General features: G+C 35.6%; 1 protein-coding gene across 1 annotated transcript in view; it reads right to left on the bottom strand.

Moving 5' to 3' along the window:
• Nucleotides 1-957: 957 nt before the first annotated feature.
• The window catches only part of LOC145293944 (uridylate-specific endoribonuclease-like), a 54,815-nt gene continuing 43,805 nt past the window's right edge, over nt 958-11,967 (bottom strand). The window contains exons 4-6 of the mRNA XM_080140805.1: nt 10,915-11,114; nt 4,723-4,946; nt 958-1,303 (exon numbers count right to left, since the gene is read on the bottom strand). Of these exons, the coding sequence (XP_079996931.1) occupies nt 1,076-1,303; nt 4,723-4,946; nt 10,915-11,114 (652 nt within the window). The 3' untranslated portion in view covers nt 958-1,075. The remainder of the gene's footprint in view (nt 1,304-4,722; nt 4,947-10,914; nt 11,115-11,967) is intronic.

The raw sequence follows: 11,967 nt of genomic DNA, 5'->3' as shown, positions 1-11,967 counted from the left end.
TTTGTGATGGTGTCTGAATTTTTGTAATGTCGGTATTTTAATTGCATCCTTGTCTCTCTATGATAGGCTTTATTTTCTGTCAGCCCGTCATACGGGAAAAATGCCCTCATCTTAAAAACGGCGCATAGTATAAGGATTTCTATTCTAACGTATGAATATTAAAATTGCAACCATCAAACTGAAATGGGATTTAATATTGTTGAATAAAAGAATACTGTGAGCCAGGGGTCGCCAACCTATGATGCATGTGCCAACAATGGTACATTACATAATTGCAAATTTTCCACTGAACCCCAGTAAATAAAATAGAAACATGTCTACTGGTGCAAAGAAAAGTAATGGAACTTATTTTTAGAAAAATATGTAGCAGGAATTTAACTTTTTTCTAATATATATATATATATATATATATATATATATATATATATATATATATATATATATATATATATATATATATATACCATAAATGTATGCATACCTACAAATTATGTTCATCTTACTATACTTTAAGGAACTAAACTTTGTGTGGTGCATTTCAATTTAAAAAATCGGTGCATACGGTGCAAAAGGTCGAGTGACTTTGACGTTTATTAAAACATTAGCATCAAATACTGTAATCAAGTGAGTTTAAATGCTCGGTGACATCACAGAGGTTTTAGCTCTTAATCTATTATAATTTTGGCGAAGATCAAAGTATAGTATCTCTTCTGATTCTACGCTTGATCTATTCTGTCCTTGGTTTGTTAAAAAAAATTCTAGACTAAGGCATTTTTTTATTTTTGTCCCATTTCAGAATGCTCTTTTGGGGGAGCTGGATTTAAAAACCGACTCTGTGTATGACATCGCCGTCATGAGGAAGCAAGTAAATTAAGACAAAACTAGACTAGAAAACACTGCAGAAGCAGGATGAATACTGAAAATGTTGGTAAATTTAAAAAAGACTACTGGAGAATATTTGAAAAAGTTCCAAATGCTTTGCTTGTTTCTTTCTTTTTATTTTTGTGTATGTTTTTAGGGAAGGGATTATTTTTTAATGGAGTAAAATTCAAAAGGCGGGCGGAATCTGAATTCTTTATTGGAGAAAAGCGCTTCCAATTTTACTGGGTGACCTGGTATCCTTGTAGACTTTGACGGTGAACTTATCGGAGTCAATGTTGAATTGGCAGTTACCATTGGCTGGGTTAATTAGGAAGCAGGTGCTGAGAATTGCAATGTCGAGCTCAGGACTTGGGCCAAATTGGATTGTACTGATCGACTTGATCTTATTCAGCCATTTAAACTTGAGCCCAATAATGCCACGCTGAAAAGGAAAGGGAAAACATAGTTTATTATTATCATCTTTATTAGTAATATTTGTTTAGTATCATTATACAATTAAAAAGAGAAGTTTAGTAGCACAACAATCATCCCAATACTTAAACACAATCTTCTTCAAAGACATCAGTGTCATCATTATGGAATGGTAGTGGTGGTAATTACAGGAGTAAGGAAAGGATAGAGTAAGTACTTGCGTGTGAAATAATCGAAATTCTACTTATTAAGCTAAAGACTGGCACGAATACTATGGAAAATAAAGGACTGGGAGTGAATGTTACCAAGACCAAAATGATGATCAGTGGTTGTAATGTTGGAAAGAGAATCGAGTGCAACTCCAGTTTATATATATATATATATATATAGAGAGAGAGAGAGAGAGAGAGAGAGAGAGAGAAAGAGAGAGAGACAAACAGACAGACAGACAGACAGACAGAGATAGAGACAGAGAGAGAGAGAGAGGGAGAGAGAGAGAACTATTTTTTTAATATATAAAGTGACCTTTACATTGTTTTGCTTTTGTGACTGCAATTTCTCATAGCGAGCTACATGGTAAAACGAACACACGGACACAGAAACACGCATGAGAAATAATAATCGGAGTGAGAAAAGAGCGAGCTAGAGAGTGAGAGAGAGAAGGAGAGTTTGAATTATATATATAGAAGGAGGGAGGGAAAGAGAAAGAAAGAGAGAGGAGATAAAAACTCTTGTAGATAATGTTGACGCCGTAAAATGTTTGCTTTTTTTATTTCGGCACAAAAAGAAATGTAAAAAGCAAGCGAGTAAATAGAGGAAATAAACACTGGTGTACATAACGTTGACGCCGTAGAATGTTTCCTTTTTTTTGTATTTTGGAAGAAAAAGAAAGCTAAAAAGCGAGCGAGAGAGAGACGGGGAGAGAGAAAGAGAGAGAGTTGGGAAGAATATATACAGAGAGAGAGAGAGAGAGCTGGGAAGAATATATACTAAGAGAGAAAGAGAGAGGGATAGACAGGGGGAGACAGAGAATGAGGGGAAATAAAAACTGTTATAGATAATTTTGATGCCGTGAAATGTTTGTAGTTTTTCTTCGGCATAAAAAGAACATTACACTGCGGACAATATCGACAGTAGTTTTTATTTCCCCCCCCCCTCTCTCTCTCTCTCTCTCTCTCTCTCTCTTTCTCTTTCTCTTTCTCTCTCTCTCTTTCTCTCTCTCGCTCGCTCGCTCGCTGTCTATCTCTCGATCACTCTCTATCTCTGTATCTCGCTTTCCTTTTACATTTTTTTATGTTGAAGTAAAAAAAAAACATTTCCCGGTAGAACAATATCTGCACCAACTATTATTTATTTCCTCCCCCCTTTTCTCTCTTTCTCTCTCTCTCTCTCTTTCTCTCTCTCTCTCTTTCTTTCTTTATCTCTCTCTCTCTTTCTCTCTCTCGCTCGCTCGCTCTATGTCTCTCCCATAGCCCTAAACCTATGGGGACATGATAAGTAACATGATTGAAATCTAGCTAATCGTAATTTAAATCGCCCACATTAGAAGTAAATGTAAAAAAGAATAAAAAGATTTTTTTTAAAAAAAAAACGCCCTGTTATAAAACAAAGTAAAACAAAACAAAACATAGAATCGTGTAAGTTTCGCTAAGCCGCTCTGAAATCGAAAAATAAACAATTGTACCCGTACATATTTGTTCAGGATTTGTTTTCTGGGAGGGGATAGTGGCGTGTTGTTTATGTGTGCATAGGTAAGTGTAAGGTTATTAGTATTTAATTTTTTTGTTATTAGCGGTTATTATGCTTGTATTTTGGTTATTTTTTAAAACGATTGCCTCTTGTAGAGAGTGCCGCCATATTTGAAAATTTCTGGAGAGTTTGTTTATGCATTAAGAGGTAGATTCTCGAATAATCGAATTGTCAGGTCTCAGCCAATCAAAATGGGCGGAATTTTAGAAGGGAGAATTTATTATTTTGGAATCGGGAAAGGGAAAGATTATGATATATCTATGAGTTCATGATCTAGTTACGAAGTATTTAAGCACAATATCTGTAGAATGTGTATATTTCCTCCCGGTCTTGACTGGGGGCGGTAAAAGGACTTAATATTTGGGGGGGGGGTAGGAACTACTTCCTCTAAAAATGCTGCGATTGTGATGGTGTTACTCCTTGAATGAGATGTAGGATTTTATTATAACGTCTAAATGTCCCTAAAATGTCGTTCTAAAGTTACATAAGATAGTAGCTAATAGTCTAGAAATAATACATTTGTATGTGCTATCTGTTGTTGTAAACCTACAGTACTTTGGCCCAGAGGGGAATTTCTGCAATCAAAATATTATATATATATATATATATATATATATATATATATATATATATATATATATATATATTATTATTATTATTATTATTATCATTAAATATTTGAAGATTTCAAATTGTTTTCATAAATATTTAGAAACACCAAATTACGGCTACTGCAACTGTAGCTGCTTTCAGACAAACATATACAAACATTTCCAAAACTCTTTTATGATATCATAATAGACTTTCTATTCTCCCCTCTCTCCCTTCCTTTTATTCCGCTTACCTCTGTCTCCTTCTCCCCCCCCCCCTTCTCTCTCTTTCTCTTTCTCTCTTTTAATTATTTTTGTCCTTTTTCATTCAAGCATACTTTCTCCACATTGGAGTTCTCAGCCGTCTACATTGTTCTACAATTCTTGCACACTAACCACAAACTAGTAAAAAGTAAAAGAGACATCTTCCATATTTCAGGTTTTCCCTGTAAAACAGGTACAGAAAAAAAACTCGTCTCTCTACAACCATTGTAAATTCTTTCTTCGTTTGTGTGCTTAAAACTAAACAAAACTTGTAAAAAATTAAGTTTCTATCCAAGAAAATTCTTTAAATTTTATTCTCCCACAAACAAAACATATTGCTACTTGGACGTAATGGACCATGATTTGGAACCGTGCCTACATGGACATTATGTAGGTAGTTGAGAAGCGAGATATTTATTCGCATTACCTTTAAATTGCTGAATCTTAGTACAGTCAGGGGAGCAGGAAACAGGGATGGAATTCCAAAGTTTTGTAGTTTAAGGGAAGAAACTATTAAAGTAGAAAGATTTCTGTGCGAGGAATACAATACCAGAAGGCTGCTTTTTAGCTAACTAAAACATGATCGTTTTCAAGTCCAATGTTGACAAATTTTTGGCCGAGCCACTCACTTACTTATAGAATTAAATTTTGACCAGCCTACCGTTTCCAATCCTCTCACGGTGTTGTTCATCGCCAACTGAAATCTCATTAACTTTTATCCTCGTGTGGCTCTTGGGCCTCGGTAATAGGTGACTCATTAGTAATAAAAAAAAGAAGTGAATTATATTAGAGCGATTAAAAACCAAAAGAAAAGGCGTTCAGATACCTTTCTTTTGTAGATCCATCCCATATAGTTAAGGCGGTTATGTTTCTCTTCGTTGTAAAACTGGAGCCAATTATGAAGTCCAGTAACAGCACCGTTCTTGATCTCACCAACAAAGACATGTTCGAAGCCGCTAGAGTCTTTCACGCCTCTTGATCGACTGTAAGTATCAAACCACATCTCACGTAGCTTGTTCTTAAAATCTGTCATAGAAGGTCCTACCAGACCTAAAAAAAAAATACAAAAATATACAGTGTTCATATATACGGATATTAGACAAAATAATGGAAAATAATCAAAAACAATGGTTTTCTGATGGCAACCCTCCCATGATGGCAACCCTCCTCGTGATGCTCTCATCATCCAGATGATTATCAAGCTCTGTTGTAATTTTGTGTGCATTGTAATTTTGTGTGCATTGTAATTTTGTGTGCATTGTAATTTTGTGTGCATTGTAATTTTGTGTGCATTGTAATTTTGTGTGCATTGTAATTTTGTGTGCCGGGGTTTTGTGCTCTTTCTTCACAGTCCTTTAAAAGGTTCTACGATCTATTTATAGGCTTTCTGTCAGGATTTTGTTTAAACGATATTTCCCCATCTTTTTCATATGCTTTTATCATCTTTAAGACAGTTCCTCTCGATACGATCATCACAGCCACTTTCGTTACAGTAGCACGTGTCATATGGGTATCAACAACCTGCGCTCTTTGGAAATCCGATAGATATGTTAGTTTAATTTTCTTACTGATATATACTATCTGAAATAAAATAAAAAGTTGAACCAATGAATTCAGGATACCAATAATCATGAATAAAAAAAAAATGAAACCAACATTTTTATATTTTTTTTATTTTATAGGCGTTTTGAAATTAATGCAAAATTCACAAGTGATTTCAATTGTTCTGTCCAACACCTGTAAATTGCTGAGAAATGTAAAATTATTCTCTGCTGTTTTATTTACTTTCCTTTTAGGAAGTTAGACACAATGCCAAATGTAGGTTTGATTAAGTGGGTTTTTTTTTTGTTTTTGTGGAACGAACTGGATTCGAACTTGGCACAGCCAGGTTTTCAGTGTATGTTATTAAACACTTAATCATTGTCATCCCCTCACCTTATAATTACCCTCCATTATGGCATAATTACTTTGACTTATTGGTTCCCGTTAGATCACCAAAGTTAAGCAAAGTTGAGTCTTGTTAGTACTAAAAGGAGTGACAAATTTGGTAATAATAGGTGCTGCATAAAGCCTGAACAAGGATGGATGCTGTCAGGCTATTCTTGCCCAAGACATGCTGCATGAAATAACCCATGACCCAGGGGGGAGGGTTAAGAGACTCATCCATCATTATCTATCATCACAGAATTCCCGATACTTCGTTGGTCTGATTTTGGTATGAACTAGTCACCTCAGAAGACGACTAGTAAAAGTTTCATGACTTTGGTAAATCGTGCATTTCTTCAGATGATTTCATTTTCAGGATTACTTTCTTCTCCTCCCTCTCTGGTAATTCTTCCTTTGGAAGATTGGGATCTATCTTCATCTAGGCTCAAACCGTAATCGTATTTTTGAATTCTTTGATCTACATTCGAATTTTCAGACCCATTCTAGTCCATGCATGATTTCGTCTTCTGACGTTCCATTTTATAGAGTTTGTTCTTATAATTCAGTATTCATTTTGCTCTTTATATTCGCTCCAAGGTCTTATTTGACTTGACTAAGCCAATATAGTACCCTCTCCTTTCTGTTTATATTTTGACTATGGATTTTTTTTTTTTTTTTTTTTTGCATGATAAAGTCTGCTCTTTTCTCTGTTCTTTTTGTTACCACATCTTTTGTACCTGTGGAATAGGGCATTGTTAGCAGAGCTCTAATTTGGCTTTTCATCAGCTTTCTAGTTTTTCTGTTGTGCGATAGCTTAAAAGCAGCTTTGGTAAAAAGAAAAAAAAACTTCTATTTTTCTTCTTTTTTTTTCTTTTTCATGAACATGTTTTTAGTCCCATATTTACGGTCTGTGCCATTTTTTTCACTATTCCATTCGCTTGAGTGTGATGTGATGAAGCCCTATACTGTTTACAGCCTAAGTTTTTCTTTACTCTTGTTCACCTAAAGCAAGGCATATTGCCATTTGAACGCAAGGGGTTACTATTTGGGATCATGTTTACAGGGGACTATGTAAATAGATGAGTGAGATGTCTGTTTGCATTACATTTTAACTCCTACATGTCAGTACACTCATTGCAGCACGGAGGGAATTCCAAAGCCTAGCAGTTCGAAGGAAGAAGCTATCTGAATAGAAGACTTTCCAGCATTTAGGGACCTCTACAGTGAATGTGTAAGATTTTGTTGCTAAACGGGATTGTCGGGGAGTATGTAAGTCGAGAGGGTACAAGTACAATGAGTTTATTACAACACATTCAATTAAAATATTTGTAAAAGAAGTGCAACGTTGTACACACGTTTACACACAGGGCCCACACGTTGTATGCAGTCTTCATTGCAAAGAACATAGGACAAGTAATAACTCGACTTTTTTGTAACAATGACATTTGTTTCCTCATTCTCACACCATCGTGTGACTTCTCATTACGACCGTGATGTCACTTATATCTTTAACGTGATCGTCTTCTCTAACGTCCTTTCTCTCTCTCTCCTTTTTATAGTCTTTTTCTTTTTCCTTACTGTGACGTCATTTCGTACATATAGCTGCCATATGCGCTTTGTCACAGAGTCACAGGGAGGCAACATTGCAGGAATGGGACAGGAGTTGGAGCTTGTTTGATAGTGCAGGAGCTTTTGGACTCGAGACTCTTTTCTCCCAACTATAAACTAAGATCTTCAATACAAAACTGGTGTATTGTTAGATACCAGGTTTTTTGAAATGCCGTTTCTGGAAAATATACACTTTTCTTTTTTTTTTTTACACGGTGGTTACCACTTATCAAGGCCCGGAAGCCACTCAGGGATAAGGTTTGTTGCAAGTACAGTACGTTAGTGTGGAGATTTCATGAAGTGTTTACTTAAGAGGGCGGTTCATTAGGAATTTGTTAACGTTGGACTTGAAGACATCCAAGTTGTAGTCAGGTGGGAAGTATGCAGACGGAACAGAGTTCCACAGGCGTGCAGTTCTAAGAAAGAAGCTTTGTTCATGGAATCTACGTTTTGATTTAGGCACAGATAAAGAGTGAGGAAATTTTTCACAGTGGATTCAGCTAGACGGGTGTTTTTCGTGAAAGATTGGCGAGGGGGGACCAGAGATTGGAGTTCAGACGAGCACCTGCGATGGAAATAACGATAAAACAAGGATATGCTCGCAACGTCTCTTCTGTGGGAGAGACGTTGCAGGGTAGAGAAAAGGGCATGCCCCACTAAGCCACGAAGTCTATTTTGTACTCTGTCAAGGCAGGATAGGCTGGTTTTAGCAGCTCCTGCCCAGATATGGCAGCAGTATTCCATCCTTGGAATCCGTTTTATTGTAGAACTTTTTTTTACTGGTACATGAATTAGTTCAGGCCATCCTGATCATCATTATCATCATCATCATCATCATCACGCAGTCCTTCATAACTAAAGACGATTAGTCAAGGTTTTACTGCTTTGTCCTACGGTGGTGTAGCATTCCACGTTCAGTGTGGAAAGTTTCTCCACAAGTAGTGCATGGATAGTTACTAAGTTACCAGGGTTGTGCCTTTGGTAATGTTTTTATTCAGACCTGGCCTTTATTTTTGTCTCTATTTCTGCCTTTCATTTGTGTCTGCTTCTAGCTCTTTGCTATTATTAATGATCGGCATGGTTATGTTGGCATACCGGTCTCTGTTAGATCACCAAATCCATAATCGAGGGTAATTATAAGGTAAAGTAATTTATTGCTACCAATCATTGGGTTTGGTCATTACCAAAATAGGTGGCCATTTGGGAATACCAGATGCTGTATGTGCGTTCTGCTTATGTCGGCATTGTTTCAAGTCATCCTGGACTTCTCTTTGTACTGGAATTAAGCAGTGCCGACTCAGGAGAAGAGGGGTTAGAGATTGTGCAACCCTTACTTCACAATTTAGCATGTGTTATCCATCATCACTCCAAGATGATCAGATGGGCATTGTCATTCAAACGAATGAACATCTATACTATTATTATTAATAAAAAAAAGTTGTATTCTAGCCATTCATGTATGACTCGTATGCACAAAACTCTGTATCTTTTGGCCACGAATGAAAACGTAGCCTGTGTAAAATGCTTTGCTTTTCTTCCGTCCTTTTTTTTTTAATTCTCTGACATCCATGTTTCAAGTGTTATCGTTTTATGTGTGGCCGTTATTCCACGGTATCATGTATAATATTTATCACTAATTTTCTTTGTTTTTTTAGTGGAAGGTGAATAATCAGATCCTCATTACAAATCACTTCATTTTTTTATTGTTAATTTTTTGTATTATTTCTTTGTAGCATCTTTTCTTCCTAGAACATTTTTCCGCATATGTTTTTTTTTCTTATTCTATGTTATCCTACTTAGCACTGGATCTTGTATAGTTTTCGCAGTCATTCTATCTAAAGACGTCTGCCTCTACCCACTGTAAGTGTTGCGTTGTTGAATGTATATATAATTTATATAATATATACACAACGACAATTCTTTTGTCACTATTCTCAAAATCAACACAGGGACGAATTAAGTATTTACAAGTTAAGAACTGTTTGTGAATTAAGTGTTTACAAGTTAAGAACTGTGTGTGAATTAAGTGTTTACGAGTTAAGAACTGTTTGTGAACTGAGTGTTTACGAGTTAGGAACTGTTTGTAAATTAAGTGTTTACAAATTAAAAACTGTTTGTGAATTAAGTGTTTACAAGTTCAGAACTGTGTATGAATTAAGTGTTTACAAAATAAGAACTGTTTGTAAATTAAGTGTTTACCAGTTAAGAACTGTTTGTAAATTAAGTGTTTACAAGTTAAAAACTGTTTGTGAATTAAGTGTTTACAAGTTAAGAACTGTCTGTGAACTGAGTGTTTACGAGTTAAGAACTGATTGTGAATTAAGTGTTTACAAGTTAAGAACTGTTTGTGAACTGAGTGTTTACGAGTTAAGAACTGTTTGTGAATAAAGTGTTACGAGTTAGGAACTGTTTGTAAATTAAGTTTTTACAAGTTAAAAACTGTTTGTGAATTAAGTGTTTACAAGTTAAAAACTGTCTGTGAATTAATTGTTTACAAGTTAGGAACTGTTTGTGAACTGAGTGTATACGAGTTAAGAACTGATTGTGAATTAAGTGTTTACGAGTTAAGAACTGTTTGTTAATTAAGTGTTTACAAGTTAAGAACCGTTTGTGAATTTAGTGTTTACGAGTTAAGAACTGTTTGTGAATTAAATGTTTACAAGTTAAGAACTGTTTGTGAATTAAGTGTTTACGAGTTAAGAACTGTTTGCGAATTTAGTGTTTACGAGTTAAGAACTGTTTGTGAATTAAATGTTTACAAGTTAAGAACTATTTGTGAATTAAGTGTTTACGAGTTAAGAACTGTTTGTGAATTAAGTGTTTACGAGTTAAGAACTGTTTGTGAACTGAGTGTTTACGAGTTAAGAACTGTTTGTGAATTAAGTGTTTACGAGTTAAGAACTGTCTTTGAATTATGTGTTTACGAATTAAGAACTGCTTGTGAATTAAGTGTTTACGAGTTAAGAACTGTTTCTGAATTAAGTATTTACGAGTTAAGACGTGTTTCTGAGTAAAGAAGAAGCGTTTTGTTTTTTGTTTTTTACTTGGGAATCACCACTTATGAAAGGCCCGAAAGCTACTCGAGGATAAGGTTTAATGAAAGTATGATGATAGTGTAGTAATCGTTAATGGTGTAAATTGGGTAGAATTTATGGGGGCGGCTCAACAAGAACTTCCTTACATTGGATTTAAAGGTTACCATGTTGTATTTACCTTGGCAGCAGACCAGCAGAACAGTGTTCCACAGGCGGTAAGTTCTGGAAAATAAGCTTTTTTCATGAAATCCTCGTTTACATTTAGGCACAGATAGAGAATGGAGGAAATCGTTTATAGTGGTTTTAACTAGTCGAGTGTTTGTTTTTTGTGAATTAAGAAGAAATATCTATGATTTTAGAAGTGTTTCTGAATTAAGAAGTGTTTATGAGTTAAGAAGTGTTTATGAGTTAAGAAGTATTTGTAAGAAGAAAAAATGTCCATGGATTACCTTTTCTTTTCCAGAAATCGCGCGTCTTTTTCATCACTGGCGTTGCTGTAATAGCATTCAGGAAAGCATTTTCTTCATTCTTCTCAGCCTGCGATCGGTCTTCGACTCTGCCAACATTGTGTTCATAGTTGTTAAGCAGAACCATGAATGTTTTGTAAGTCGGCTTGCTGAGAATACGCGACGACAGGGTGTTAAATAACCTGAAAATGTAAAACTACGTGATTTTAGCTGATTTAAAACTACGAGAGAGGTAAGACGAGAATGGAGAGGCTAGAATAGTTAATAAGAGCGACACGTCGCGGAAATTCCATGGTGCATTATACATCAATGCGTGTAATTTACTATTAATCAAGTCATTCTTTTTGAATGAATAAATATTTGTCAGGATCAATAATGTTTAAAAACGAATCATCTTCCACTAAAATAATTGTCATTGTCAGCATTGTCTTTTAAATAAATCGAATTTGCTTTCTTTAATTATTGAAACTTGTAGAAATCCTTTTTAAAACATTTTTTTAATCAATTTTCACTTCAAACAAGGCACAGTGCCACTTTGAAGTAGGGGACTATTATCAGGAACATGAGTTGCAGGGATATTATGAAGGGAGATGAGTAGCAAGATGTTTGTTCACATTACACTTGAACTTCTGCATATCAGTACAGTTGGGAAAGCAGAATCCCGGAAGGGAGTTCCAAAGTCTTGCAGTTCTGGGGAAGAAACTATTGGAATAAAAGGCTTTGTTACACCTAGGGATCTCTACTGTAAAGGGATGGGACTTAGTTGCTTGGGTTTGGCGGGGGTAGTTACGTCGAGGAGGTACAAGTGATTGTAGTTCGTCAAAGCATTCACCATTAAAATACTTGTAGAACAGACAAAAGGATGCAATATTTCGTCGATGGGACAAAGGCTGAAACCTAGATGACAGTTCAGGACCTATCAGGTTGGTGACTTTCTTTGGAACCCTGTCCAGGAGTGAGAGACAAGCAGCAGATGCACCAGCTCAAATGTGACAACAGCATTCCATACATGGGCGAATGTTGGCCTTATAGAGG

The sequence above is a fragment of the Euprymna scolopes genome, chromosome 15 (assembly GCF_053919585.1).
Source record: "Euprymna scolopes isolate OS-2025 chromosome 15, ASM5391958v1, whole genome shotgun sequence".
NCBI lineage: Eukaryota > Metazoa > Mollusca > Cephalopoda > Sepiida > Sepiolidae > Euprymna > Euprymna scolopes.
The sequence above is the reverse complement of the archived record's forward strand: the minus strand, read 5'-3'. Positions and strand labels throughout refer to the sequence as shown.